The 12,360-nt window shown below is 49.1% G+C and overlaps 5 protein-coding genes across 5 annotated transcripts; 2 read left to right on the top strand and 3 right to left on the bottom strand.

Moving 5' to 3' along the window:
* Positions 1-127: 127 nt before the first annotated feature.
* On the bottom strand, positions 128-2,060 carry CPAR01_07153 (MFS transporter; the record flags this gene model as incomplete). The annotated part of the gene is made up of 8 exons (XM_060491423.1): positions 128-415; positions 473-504; positions 573-783; positions 852-1,119; positions 1,206-1,378; positions 1,434-1,537; positions 1,593-1,797; positions 1,860-2,060. The coding sequence occupies 8 exons, from the start codon at positions 2,058-2,060 to the stop codon at positions 128-130; spliced, it is 1,482 nt and encodes a 493-aa protein (XP_060350297.1).
* A 2,511-nt stretch (positions 2,061-4,571) lies between these two features.
* CPAR01_07152 (uncharacterized protein) lies at positions 4,572-5,438 on the bottom strand (the record flags this gene model as incomplete). Its single annotated transcript, XM_060491422.1, has 1 exon — positions 4,572-5,438. One exon carries the CDS (start codon positions 5,436-5,438, stop codon positions 4,572-4,574), a length of 867 nt encoding a protein of 288 aa, XP_060350296.1.
* Positions 5,439-7,828: 2,390 nt separating this feature from the next.
* CPAR01_07151 (uncharacterized protein) lies at positions 7,829-8,298 on the top strand (the record flags this gene model as incomplete). Its single annotated transcript, XM_060491421.1, has 2 exons — positions 7,829-8,102; positions 8,165-8,298. 2 exons carry the CDS (start codon positions 7,829-7,831, stop codon positions 8,296-8,298), a joined length of 408 nt encoding a protein of 135 aa, XP_060350295.1.
* Positions 8,299-8,989: 691 nt separating this feature from the next.
* On the top strand, positions 8,990-10,298 carry CPAR01_07150 (uncharacterized protein; the record flags this gene model as incomplete). Its single annotated transcript, XM_060491420.1, has 2 exons — positions 8,990-9,025; positions 9,132-10,298. 2 exons carry the CDS (start codon positions 8,990-8,992, stop codon positions 10,296-10,298), a joined length of 1,203 nt encoding a protein of 400 aa, XP_060350294.1.
* A 1,670-nt stretch (positions 10,299-11,968) lies between these two features.
* On the bottom strand, positions 11,969-12,247 carry CPAR01_07149 (uncharacterized protein; the record flags this gene model as incomplete). Its single annotated transcript, XM_060491419.1, has 2 exons — positions 11,969-12,130; positions 12,182-12,247. 2 exons carry the CDS (start codon positions 12,245-12,247, stop codon positions 11,969-11,971), a joined length of 228 nt encoding a protein of 75 aa, XP_060350293.1.
* Between the last annotated feature and the right edge of the window lie 113 nt (positions 12,248-12,360).

Below are 12,360 nucleotides of genomic sequence, written 5' to 3'. Positions count from 1 at the left end.
TGTAAATTATTCAACTGCTACATCTACTATTCGAGTGTCATACTGAGTGGATCCCACAGTAATGACTTCTACTTCCCATCTTTCCATGCATCTCCATCCTGAAGTCTGCCGTGATCTATCACTCTACTCAGTAGACGTAGAAGTTTGAGGCGTTAGGGTCAGCCTCTCTCTTCTTCCGGTTGGTGCGCATCAAAGCCCACTTCATTCCCCAGGCGCAGATGACAACTCCGATAGAGAACCCGATGCTAGCAAGCATGGCAGGCAAGAAACGAGGCCCATCAGAGTCTGGCCAGAGATAGGGAGTGTAGATGCTGGCTGCGTTTCCGAGGGTATTGGCCATGGCGATGGCGACTGCCTTCTTTTCGTCGGTTTGACCAAGAACTGATGAGGTCCAGCCCAGAATCAAGTTGTTCACCTATGAGTCGTTTAGTTTCATGTTCAGAATGGACGGACGTATTGTTTGACTACTTACACCGTATGTGGCTCCAACGAATAGCATGATGCCTGTTGAACAGAATTAGCACCGGCAAATGGAGCAAGGATGGAAGTGAGATGAGGCCAGGGGTTCTTACCAGTGTAACGAACTCCCATGTTGAGTGACGAAACTCCCATGACAAAACCGATACAAACAATGAGCTTGCTAATAGTAATGTGCCATGTGCGCTCGTTATATCTTCCAGATGACCAAGGGACCAGAACAGAGAAGAACGCGGAGAAGACGTAGGGCGGGCAGGTCAGCACGAGACTGACGGTGGTGCTGTAACCAAGCGTCTTGACAACAGTCTGCGTGTCAAATATCAGTCTGAGGTTCGCAAAAAGTACTAGGCATTTTGGAGAAATGAGGCACATACAGGCAAAAAGTTCTTGAATCCGTTCGCGGAGAGGTGGAGGTTGTCCATGAGACAGAAGACCCACGTCCGCCAATCAGCGCAGGCCTCCCGAAGACCCGTCCAGACGCTAGTACCCTCGCGACGATCCGTGGTATCGTTGTAGATTCGGGTGTGTGCAAGCTGACGCTCCTCCTCGGTCAACCAGCGGGTCTTGAGGGGGCTATCGGGCAAGAGAAAGAAGGCAAAAATTGCGACGAGAATGGAGACGGCTCCCTGGATAATGAAGAGCCTACATCACAAGGGTTAGCTAAGTTCTCCCTCAAGATCACTTCGCTTGGTGCAGAAGAGGAAGGGAATGAATAAAGGAACACTTACCATTGCCACCCAGCGAGACCCCTTACACCTGACATTCCCGAGAAGATTGGAGCTGCAATGAGCCCAGAAAAAGCACTGGCTGCCATGTTGCCGGTGTAGAAGATAGCCATGCGGGTTGAGACTTCCTTTCTGGTGTAGAACATGCTAAGCATGTAGAGCGCACCAGGGTAGAACTGTCACCTTATGTTAGGTGATAGCTTCATATCGAGAATCGGAAGGATACCTTACAGGGGCTTCGGTGACTCCGAGCAGAAAGCGGCAACCCAGCATCGTCCCGAAGTCATGGCACTTGTAGGTCAATAGACTCACAACAGACCAAGCCATCATGAAACCTTGAGGTTACTCCAGTAAGTAATTGCTCCGCTCGTTGTATATTGAGCGACTTACCAGCCATGTAATACGAGGGACGAACCCGGTTGAGAATCATGTTGGAAGGGACTTGGCCGACAAGGTATCCGACGAAAAGGATGGAAACGCAGGTATTGTACTGCTTGCCTTTGAGGCCTAGGTCGTCGTCCAAATTATTGAGTTTGCCGTTAATCATCGCATTCCTGTCGAGGAAGTTGAGGAAGTACATCAACCATAGAATAGGCTGTTGATTTTCCGTCAGACTTGTGCCGTCTTAGAGAGGAATGTGTGATGTTTGTGGCATACCAGAATGTACCAGTCAATCTTCTTCACAAGGGCGATCTCTTTCGGGTCTGTCTTTGTATGGGCACCGAACTCGTCTACCTTCTCAATCACGGGCTGCTTCATCAGAGCAGGGTCGTCGGTTGTCAAGACGTGTTCCATCTGGTTGACGGCAACCTTCTCCTGTGAAGAGACAGGCCTCTCGCCATGTGCATTGTGCGCCATTGTTGTCTTGTTTGTTGAAAAAGTACCCGCTTTGAAGAGGGAAGAGAAAAGTTGCTGAAGAAGCAGTGCGGAGCAGTTGGGGGAATAATTCGAGGTTGGACAAGTTTCCGGCCGGCGATCCTGCTTCAAGGTTTGAAAGTGAAGGCTGGCGGTCCTCTGAGTCCACGAGTTGAAGACGCAACGATGGATCAAGGTCCGAAGAAGCACAGATATATACTTTCAGACCCCAGCTCTTAATTACAACCCTCGTTCGACCGGCAAGCCGTTCGCAGCCATCTCCTCGGGTCAACAAGCGCGGAGCAAGATGAGCATAATCGGTGGAGAAACCATTTGCGTCCCCCATGGGGTACGACGGCTTTTCCGCGAAGTGCGAAGTGCGGAGTGCGGGGAAAGGAAAGCAGGCCAAGGCTCCTGAAGAGTTATTCGCATCCCGAACCAGGACTCGCATATTTAGTCCGGAGGCGCCCCTTTCAAGTCTCGGCGGACGGGGACTAAAGTTGATTAGCACCTTGGCCTGCCTCTCAGGCTTCTGGGCTGCCGTAGAGCCAAGGTCAAAAGCCAATGTTGATTCACACGGCCCCGGATGCCTCTCTACGCTTCACGACTATGTGGCTCTCCCTAGAACCTGAATCATTGTACACAGATGTCGTTCAACGCTGTCAGAGAACTGTTCATCGACGAGGAAGTCGAAAACGTTCAAGGCCTACCTTCCAGTCATCACAATTACCAGGGTTCTATGACTGAAGGTCAGTACTCACCACAATCTGCGCGCGATAACGCGCCCGCCATCGTGGTCCCCTGTTAGTTCCTGCCACCCAACTCACAAAAGCTTGGCGTTGATGGCGTCGAAAGACATGTTTTCCATAGCACCCCCATGCGCCTCTCCCAATATGCCAAGGTCATCACGGAAAAGCCATAGGCGGAAAAGCCACGAGAAGCACGGAAATGGTTCACAAACATCAACTTCGTCGTATGAGGATATTGGCCGTCAACTATCAGCTTCACGACGCTGGCCAGGCAATCAGCAGATGGAGTTATTCCAACGTTTTTGGTTCCATCGGAAAACCCCACAACGCCGCAGCAGTTGGGATCCGGGAACGAATGGGAACGCACCCATCCGTGGCCCTGACCATGGTGTTCATCCAGAGTCTCAGTCATCTGAGTTCCCGCAGCTCGCCGTGCGCTCGGAATAGCTTTACTTGGAGTTGCCATGCAGACGGCTGACCCACGAGCATTGGCCCCTCAATCTCCTGTATTCAACAGAGTGATACTGATTGAGTGCTGAAGTGACAATAGCCGCCTCAGCACATTCCAGCTCTCGTAATCTCATACATCCGTGTCTATCTCCGCGTTTCTCCGGATCTCCAAACCTGAAGGCATGCTTTGAATATCGGTCCCGTATCTATGCTATTAGAAGTAGTGTCACATGGACCATGTTCCAGGGTGTATCGTGTGACCCCTGTTCACCGACTACTGAGATTGGGTTACAGCAGGAAGGGACCCAGCATGCCAACCCGCATGATCACAGATCCGTGAGACCTCTGCGTCTCTGTAGCAGATGCTCTTGCCCCTCAGCAAACTTTCACATATTTCGCAATAGCTTATGTTCGAGAAGAAGGGACCGCGAGTATACGCTATCACTGCTGAGGAGGCATCAAAAACCCGAGGGCATCAGCGTCAGCCAAATGCTGGTTGTGCTTGTTCGAGAAATAGCATCACGAGATCGTAGGTAGGAAGAGGCATACTCGAACTAATCTGCCACCGTCTATTCTCGACAAAGTTCTGAGACCTACTCGGGAAAGAACGAACATAAGGTGGCAAATGCCTGGTCAAAATGCTTTTTGTTCATCTGGCTGGCTTGAGGTAACCTCGATGCCAGAATCGTGCGAGGGTGGGATCAGCGCCCGCTAAGCTCAAGACATTCAAACAGGACATTTTCATACTGACTTAGGATGTGCATCAATTACAAAAAAGCTAGAAGGTATATGCTAATTACCGATCATTTGGAACCGCAAATCCACTGACTTGGCCTCGTAGCCGGGCCACACCACTTCATCCAGCGACGTTACGGAAAAGCACATCACAAGTCTAGCCACCGCCAGTGATACCAGTTGCCGCCTCCTGAATCTTCCGAAGCTGCTGCAAGCACTCACAAACATTTGGACTGGTTCGCATCAGACTTTTGTAAGTTGTGCAATACCACAGCCTGATTAAATTGAAGATCAGGATAAAATGTTGCTTCCGTGAGAGAACGAAAGGTTTGCTGCTCTCAGGCTTGTTCACTGAGATACACGACGTGGGGTGGTCAACCTTTGGCACCTCAGGCCATGATCCCAAGACAGCTTTGAAAGCTTTGTGGCAAAGTGTAGTCTTTATGTAGGTAATGTCCAGAAACGACATGGTCACGTCTAAAACTTGACCCCTTGGCTTCCTTCACCGTCAAGGACGAGAAAAGGAAATGGAGGATTTCTAGAAATTCCATCTCCTGAATATTGCTGATCCCCAGAAATCTTACCCCGACATATTGGCCAGGACCTGTAACCAAGACCGAATTTCTTGGTTAACCTTAGCAGGCTGTTCCCGGAATACCCAATGGCCGGCACCGGGAAACGTGACGAGACGGACGCTATTCACAAAAAACTTCGGAATCCCATCCAAAAACTTCGTCGAAAAGTAGGTGTCTGCGAAGCCCCAGATGATGAGCGTGGGCACCTGATATACCATGCTAGAAGTGTCCACATGCTGGCCGTATGGTGGGCCCGGGTAGTTGTATTTGTAGTAGGCGTACATGCCTTCCATTGGTGACTCGGAGAGATAATCATGCATCTCGCAACGCTGCTCGTCATCCTTGATACCCTCGAGCGCGGCGCCTAAGTTCTTGTCGTCCCCTTTTTGGTACTGAATGTGATGAATAGTATAGGCAGACTGGGCTTGTTGGTCTTTATCAAACTGAATGAGCTCGTGAAAGCGAGGAAGGATGGGAGAATTCATAATTATGAGCCCGGAGACGCGCTCAGGGTGGTGAAGTGCCAGTAATTGAATAGCCCCGCCGCCAAAGTCGTGGCCGCCGACGATTGCCTGAGCGGCGTTGAAGTGATCAAGGATGGCCAAAATATCTCCAACCACAGTTTGCAAAGAGTAGGCGTCTTGCTCGACGGTGGGAATGTCGCTAGGTGGGTAGCCGCGAAGAGTGGGGCACACGACTGTATGTGTCTTCGAGAATTCAGCCACCTGATGGGTCCAAGTCTTTGAGTTGTCGGGAAAGCCGTGGAGAAGAACCATTAGGGGGCCTTGTCCAGTCGCGTAGAAGTGTATCCGTACGCCTTCATTCACAATGAAGCCCGATTGGGTTGATCCTGAGGCCACCGACACCGACATCTTTGCTGACCCTGGATAAGCGTCCGATGATAGGTTGCAGCTCAGGGGCAGAAGATGATATGATAGAGATTCTCAAAGCAACGATGTCTTCAAAAGCTTAGAAAGAGGAAGTCGATTGCTCTACTAGGTAAAAGTTGAAGCTTAACACTAGGTGATTAAGTAGTTGAGCGAGTTCAGTGGTCGACGTTCGCTGACTATTGATTCTCGGAAAAATTACGTGATCTCGGACAGTGAAACCGTAATCTTCGTACGCATTGCTCAGCGCACAACGCCGTCGATCTGTGAGCCTAAACATATATTTGCCTTGATGACTAATCCCAAGTCCAAGTAAAAACTTTGCTTAAGAGTAACTGAGGATTTCGTCAAATATCTATATATTTGTAAGGATATAGGCTTGGTCGACTGACTCGAATCGTCCTAAAGTCCTATCATATGTAGGGTGTGTCTCTCCTTTGCCCCTCAAAAGACTTCAACGCTTGTCGACACTGCTTACTTTCTCATGAGAATCTGATCTTCAATGATAGGCCTGACTGTCTAGCTTATTCAAGCCTGCCAAAACGGCCTGTATGACTGACGATGCAGACTTACGTAAGGAGCCTTTGTGTTTGCTGGTGGCCGAGCAGGATCTACTTTGGAACATGAAAGCCGCTCTTGTACTCAGGAGCGTAGTGAGTGCTATAAAACATGATCAACGGCCTCATGCAAACGTTCGTCGGCCTTAACATCGTACGCGACCTTGCCAGAGTAGGGGACGCATGGGCTGGTGCTTTTGGCTTCGTTTGGAAGTAGGTAGGTTGGTAGCTTTGATTCCAGTGAGAAGCCTACTGACATTATCGTTCACCCAGCCTCTGCGGCAGTCTGATGAGCCTTACAAGTACTCAATTCTCCTTACCTCAATAACTTGATTGCCTTGTATTATGGGAGCGAAAGTTTGCAAAATACCTGATCATGCCATCTAATATATGGAAGGCGCCGTCGTTCGTGAAACTGATCACTGCGTTGTTTCTCTTCTTCAAGCCACCCGGAGTTTTGCCGTGGTACAGATTTGTGTGGCTGCTCACCGTTCGGTACTGGACGCCCCTCTTCTGATCAGCTGCACTCATACCATTCACAGTTCTAGGAACCCTGATGGAAATTCTTTCAGCTTGGCTGAATTCCAGCGCATAGTAGCTCGGGAAATCTTGGCTATCGACGCATTATGCGTCATTGTCTGACCAAGGCTGGCGACGGTGTCAGAAAGGCAGTCCTACGGGCCTCAGCTGATGAGAAGAATAGCTGGGAACGGAGTCGGAGGTTAGGAGCAATAACGCAGAAGAACAGAAGCCAACGACCTGTTGATACAAATCTGTGTAGGAAACTACTTCAGGATTCCCATAAACTCCGTCTTTCTCGATATATGCTTCGGTCCATATCCAGTTGAGGGGACCGATGATGACTGAACATTGATGTGTCTTCTTTCTCGTGTACGTTTCCAATCAGGGTTGAGTCAAGTCCCCGAACGTTCAGATTCTCTATCAGATCATGTACTGAAACCACATAAGCTATGTTCCTGGTGTGGCGGAAAACAATGCCATTCGTCACGAGACGGCGGTCTTCAACCTAGAATTGGAACCTCGTATTGAGGCTTATGGCGCTCCTATCCCATCGGGAGCTGAATGGCGTCAGTACGTTACCACATGGGGTAGTACCGGATCCCATATTTTTCGTCTTTTCTCTGTGTTAATTGTCCGAAATCTCAATTATGCATCTAATAAAAAGAATCAGAACGGAATGAGTATTGGAGAAAACCGGGCACCATTGTGTTGACGTCGTTCGGCACCCGGTGGGATATTGAATCCTCTCATACCTTGCTGGCTCAACCGCGTAATAGTGCCTCACATAATGCACGCAACACTAAAGTCCCACTGGGATGTTCTTGGCATTCGGGGCAGCCAATACAGTGCTTAAGACCATCGATTCCATTTGTCACGGGTAGTACCTTGCCGATTAGACAAGGTATAAAGTATGCAGCATGTGTTTGTCATAGCTTCTGATGCATATAATTCTGCCATTCCAGGTTTGATGTTACACTGAGACGCACATTGCTGCAATGCAGAGGCGATTGGCCAAGCTATTGATGCAGGTGTTGTGTGGCCTCGCCTAGGAATACGAAGCGATCCATCGGCTGAAAAAGCAACGTGTAACATCGTATTATTATTTATTGATAGGTTCTAAGGAACCATTCACGCTGACTAGGTATTCTGAGGTATAAAAACCGTCTCGTTTCCGGTTCGTGAAACTATCACTTTAGGTCCAATTAAAGTTCATTGAAATCGTTTTGCTGATTGCAAATTGCAAGAATCCACATTCAAGTGATACATCTATTGGAAAGCCAACTGCCGTACTTGAAAATGGTCTCTTTCAAAGGTCTGTTGCTGTTGATCCCCGTCGTCCCTCAGCTGGTAGTTGCGACGTCATGCGATTACGGATCCTGGTACATCGAAATCAACCTTGCAGCAGGCGCTCAAGGCAACCGACGCGGAGATCTCTATGCTGAGCATTCCAAGACTCCAGGCGTGATCAGCCACTCAGTATGGATCTATGACCCCCAGACAGAGTTGACTACCTATACCGCGGAAGATCCGACCTTAAACAACACGCTTATCTCGGTTCTTGGTCTGCAGAGTACGTCTATTATACCTACTAAGAGGCGGCACGAGATGGCTTGAAGTTAATGGTCATCACAGATTTTGAGATAGAGCAGACCGTCCTTGGGATCCCCTTGAAGGGATCTGGGCTCATCGACATGTATTTTAGCCCGGCCGCAAACGGCCGCGGCGGCAAGGGCAACACGACCATTATTTCGGAGTTGAACGATTGAATCAGTGTGGCGGTACCACAATCTCATATCGATCTCACGGAGCTTAGATTGTCTTTCAGGTCGGCTCGCGATAAGTCGTGACACGGGTATGCGTGTCATATCCCGAATTTGTCTTCTTGGGCAGCATAATGTCCTTTAGGCTACATGATATGTACATATGAGAATATGTACATATGAGACAAGAACATCCTCCTTGCAAATTCCGCAAGGTTTCAATTACACTCAAGGAACAGAAAGCTTAAATTCAAAGATTACTAATCTTTTGTTGGCAACCTTTCTGCTGTACTCAGTCTAGACTCGCGCCCTGCGATTGGTTTGGCGCGCTACAGAAAATTGTCTGGAGGCAGTTCGAAATTGAATGAATAGTAATCAGGCTCCCTCAACACCCTCGGCAGCGAGAGGAATGACGCTTCCCCCATCAAGTCCCAACTCACGCGTGCTGTTCGTACAGCATGTTATGTTGGAGAGTGGATCACAAAGGGTCCCCAAAAGAACGTCGATAGAGCATATGTGTCCCCGTCCACGATCTTGAACAGTGACAGAATCCTTTCTGTACTTGACTGGATCTCGACACCGAACACCACATTATTCCAACTTGACATTCTCGGGGGCACCGGGCATGCAATTTTCAACAATTATGGGCGATCAAAGAGCCAAGGTAGTTTCGAAGAGACGAGGCCGGAAATCGCCAATGTCTGACGACGCTAACGGCGATGACATGCGGAAGGTCAGTATAGCCACAACCTGGTTTCTGCTCGTAAATCTCTGCATTTGCCGCTGCACCTCTGCATTATATTCCAAACGTACCGTACTTGACGACTGACTAGTTCAAGATCCGGAGAGAAAGGAACCGCGAGGCACAACAAGTATTTCGAAGACGGCGACAAGCTGCAGATGTAAAACAGAAGGAGCGAATCGAGAGGTTGGAGAACGTTGTAGAGAACATGACGCTCCTCTTCATTGACCTCTTCGACGAGGTCATCGGAAATAAGGGTGTACTGAAAAAGCAGGAGGACCTTCTTGCCCTCTTTCAAGACTCAGCGATGCAGTTGAAGACAATGGTGCAGCCCATCACTGATATCGACGACGACAACGACGATGGGAACCCAAACTCTGGGACCACGCGGTCTACCGATATCCATGAAAGACCCATTTGTTCTACGTCGGCCTCGTTGAGTCAACACAGCACTTTGAGGCAGAACGCCGGCGCGCCCGACCGCTTGAGTCCTTCCAAAAACAATAGCGGCGGCGAAGTCGATGGTACCCCTGCAGAGGGCATGAGAGCGCAACCTAATGTAGAACATCTTGAGGCTCTGGACATGCCACATATATCGACTACGAGGTCGAATCCTCCTTCTCAAGCATTTTGCCTTCAACTGTTAGAAGCGACTCTATCTCAAGCATGCTTGATACTAGCCGGCTGTCTTCCCGTATCACCAGTCGATTTTCAGACCATTTTTGGCATTACATTGCAGTACCGTTCAAGAGAAGAACAGCTAAGTCAAGTGCGCTGCCTGCTGGGCTCGGATACAGCAAAGCGTCTGGCAGCAGGGATGTCTCCAAGGGAGTCTAGGAGGGGCTGGCGGGATCAACATAGCCTACAGCTGGGATTCGGGCTGGTCGCAGAATACGAGGCCGATGTGGTACATGGCAATGACCTCCCACCAGGGTTTCTTACAGCACTTCAAGTTCAGAAGCAATTGCAAAGCCTTGGCGCACGAAAGCGGGGGAGTAACATCCTCGAAGTCATCACTTCGGCGGTGGAGAGTCCTGATATTACTGCACATGTTTTCGGGTCTACGCTCTACGAACGCACCCCTCAAATCACCGATTTTGGCATCGCCAAAGCCTTGACTTTTCAGCTGAACGTGTCATTACTCATCGCAAATCTTACAAGTTCGGCAAAGTGCTTTTTGACTGGGCCGGCTTACTCTCAGCTGGGCTTTTTCAAGGCCGTGGAAGCGTCAATGATATCAGTCACTGACGCTCCAGCTGGCTAAGAGAGAAACCAGAAATGCGAGATTTTCCTTTCGATGCAGGAAGTTAGAGGTAGAAGACTAGAGACATGTTTCAAATGACCCACAGATTCGACTAATAGGGTACCTTACATTGCGGCATCTTGGCCGCCTGCACCGTGAGTCTGCAAAGGAATCTTGATCAGTGCCAACCTGACATTTTCAGACACCAATCTCCTTCGTGTGCGCCTTCTTGGCGATCCCGAGTCGCGATTTCCCTGATGATGGACGTGACAACGTGGCATGGACCTGGCGCCAGGTAGGTATTTGTAGCATCTTGTAGGACTCCAACAATCATCCTTTTCTCTCTCGATGGCAAGCTCAAGTACTTACTGACTTCTCGTAATTCAGTTGTGACTGAAATAACCGCTGTGATCCCCTTGGCAGCGTATTGGTGGTTTCAGTCTGCTAACAAGAAGAGGAATGCGACGAAGGAAAATGTGAAAGACCAAGGGAATCATAGTAAGGAACCGCCGACAGCATCTCCAACCTATCCGATGGGTTGGTCCCACAGGAGCTAATAGGGGGATTTCCACGGCCAACGAGGAGTGATAGAGAGATGGTCTAGGAGCAAAGCTAAGTGCAAGAGCTTCTGGAATGAGTGAACACACGTTCCTTTCCAGCATTTGGTAGAAAGCCTCAGGCTTGAAATCCAAACATTCTTAATGAATAAGCAAACTTGATTAAACTCCACACTCAGAGGTTTGTCGTTGTCATATTGTTTTACATCCATCAGTCCTGTCAGGGGCAAAAGCAATGCGTTCGCATCCTGACCTAGTAATAGATACGTCCCTATATGTTTGGAATGACATGCTGCAGAAAAGTATAGCCTGGATAATCAAAATGCTCTACACTCTTTGTATCGGAGTGGAATGTCTGTGCCGCAAATGACGTATCTGAACAAACAGGCGTCTCCGTTCTCTGTTGGTTTGCCCCATAACCTTACCTCTCACGAAGCCCAGACTGTAGATTGGTTGGAAGCGGGAACGGAAACCCAACAGATCATGTTTACCATGCGATTCGTTGTCTCCTGCAGCCATACCACGCATAAGATGAGCTTGGTGTCACACCAACCCCTCCGCTCGGAGCGGACTTTGAGCGAACTTCCCACTAGGTACTAGGCGTCTTCCCTCATTCAGCGTTTGTTTCCCGTTTGCTTCAACTCGTGCTTTTTTCTAGTCCTTTCAGACCCTCGCGGGCGATGGAGGCTCTATCGCAGCACAGAAATTGCAATCAACTCTTATGGCTGTGCACAAAGCAGGTAAGTGATTCGTTTGCCTACGTTTTTGCGCTTATCCTCTCCTATCCCTGTCTTCCCTGCTAAATCTTCGCCTACGCAAGAGGGCACTGTCTTTCTCGACTGTGCCGACATTATCCAGACTTTCCATGCAGACCTTAGTAGCTATCAGAAGATTCTTACGAGGGCATCCAAACGTCCCGTATCTTTCTCAAAACTAAACACCAGGTCGAGTTCCAGGGAAGCATCGTGCAAGTTTCACTCCGCCGCGGAGACAAGGGGCCAATACCGGTTACAAGAGACGGAGCATGTCTATAATGAAAGAAATGCATCATGAACATCTTTAATTTGAATGCATACAACAATAAATATGTGATACGATATTCCGGAAGTTCTACAGAATCCACCTCTTCTTCGTTCAGAGCCAGTTGCAGTCTGTGTCGATTTTGTTGGTGCAGTTTCGGCGCTTTAGCTCTCTGCCCCAGTAAGTTGCCTTGCACTTGCAGTTCCAGCAGCTGTGGTAATAGCAGACGTCGTCGCCATAGTAACAACTCGTTCCGTTTTCGACCCAACAAACTTTCTAGTCTATCGTTAGAGCTGCCTGTTCCGGGACTTGTAGGGAGATGCCTACCCTTGCAAAGATCTCGTTGCGCGGCTTGAGAGACACGTTTTCCTCGTATTGGAACGGAGCGGCCATGGTGAAGCTGGTCGCTCCAAGGGCTAGAAGGGCAACTGAAAATTTCATCCTGGTGTTGATTGTGTGTAGTAAACGAGACAGAGGGTGAAAAGATGTATTTAAAGTGTTGTGTA

This window comes from Colletotrichum paranaense, assembly GCF_030867605.1.
Source record: "Colletotrichum paranaense strain IMI 384185 chromosome Unknown Scaffold_5.1, whole genome shotgun sequence".
Lineage (NCBI taxonomy): Eukaryota > Fungi > Ascomycota > Sordariomycetes > Glomerellales > Glomerellaceae > Colletotrichum > Colletotrichum paranaense.
The sequence above is the reverse complement of the archived record's forward strand: the minus strand, read 5'-3'. Positions and strand labels throughout refer to the sequence as shown.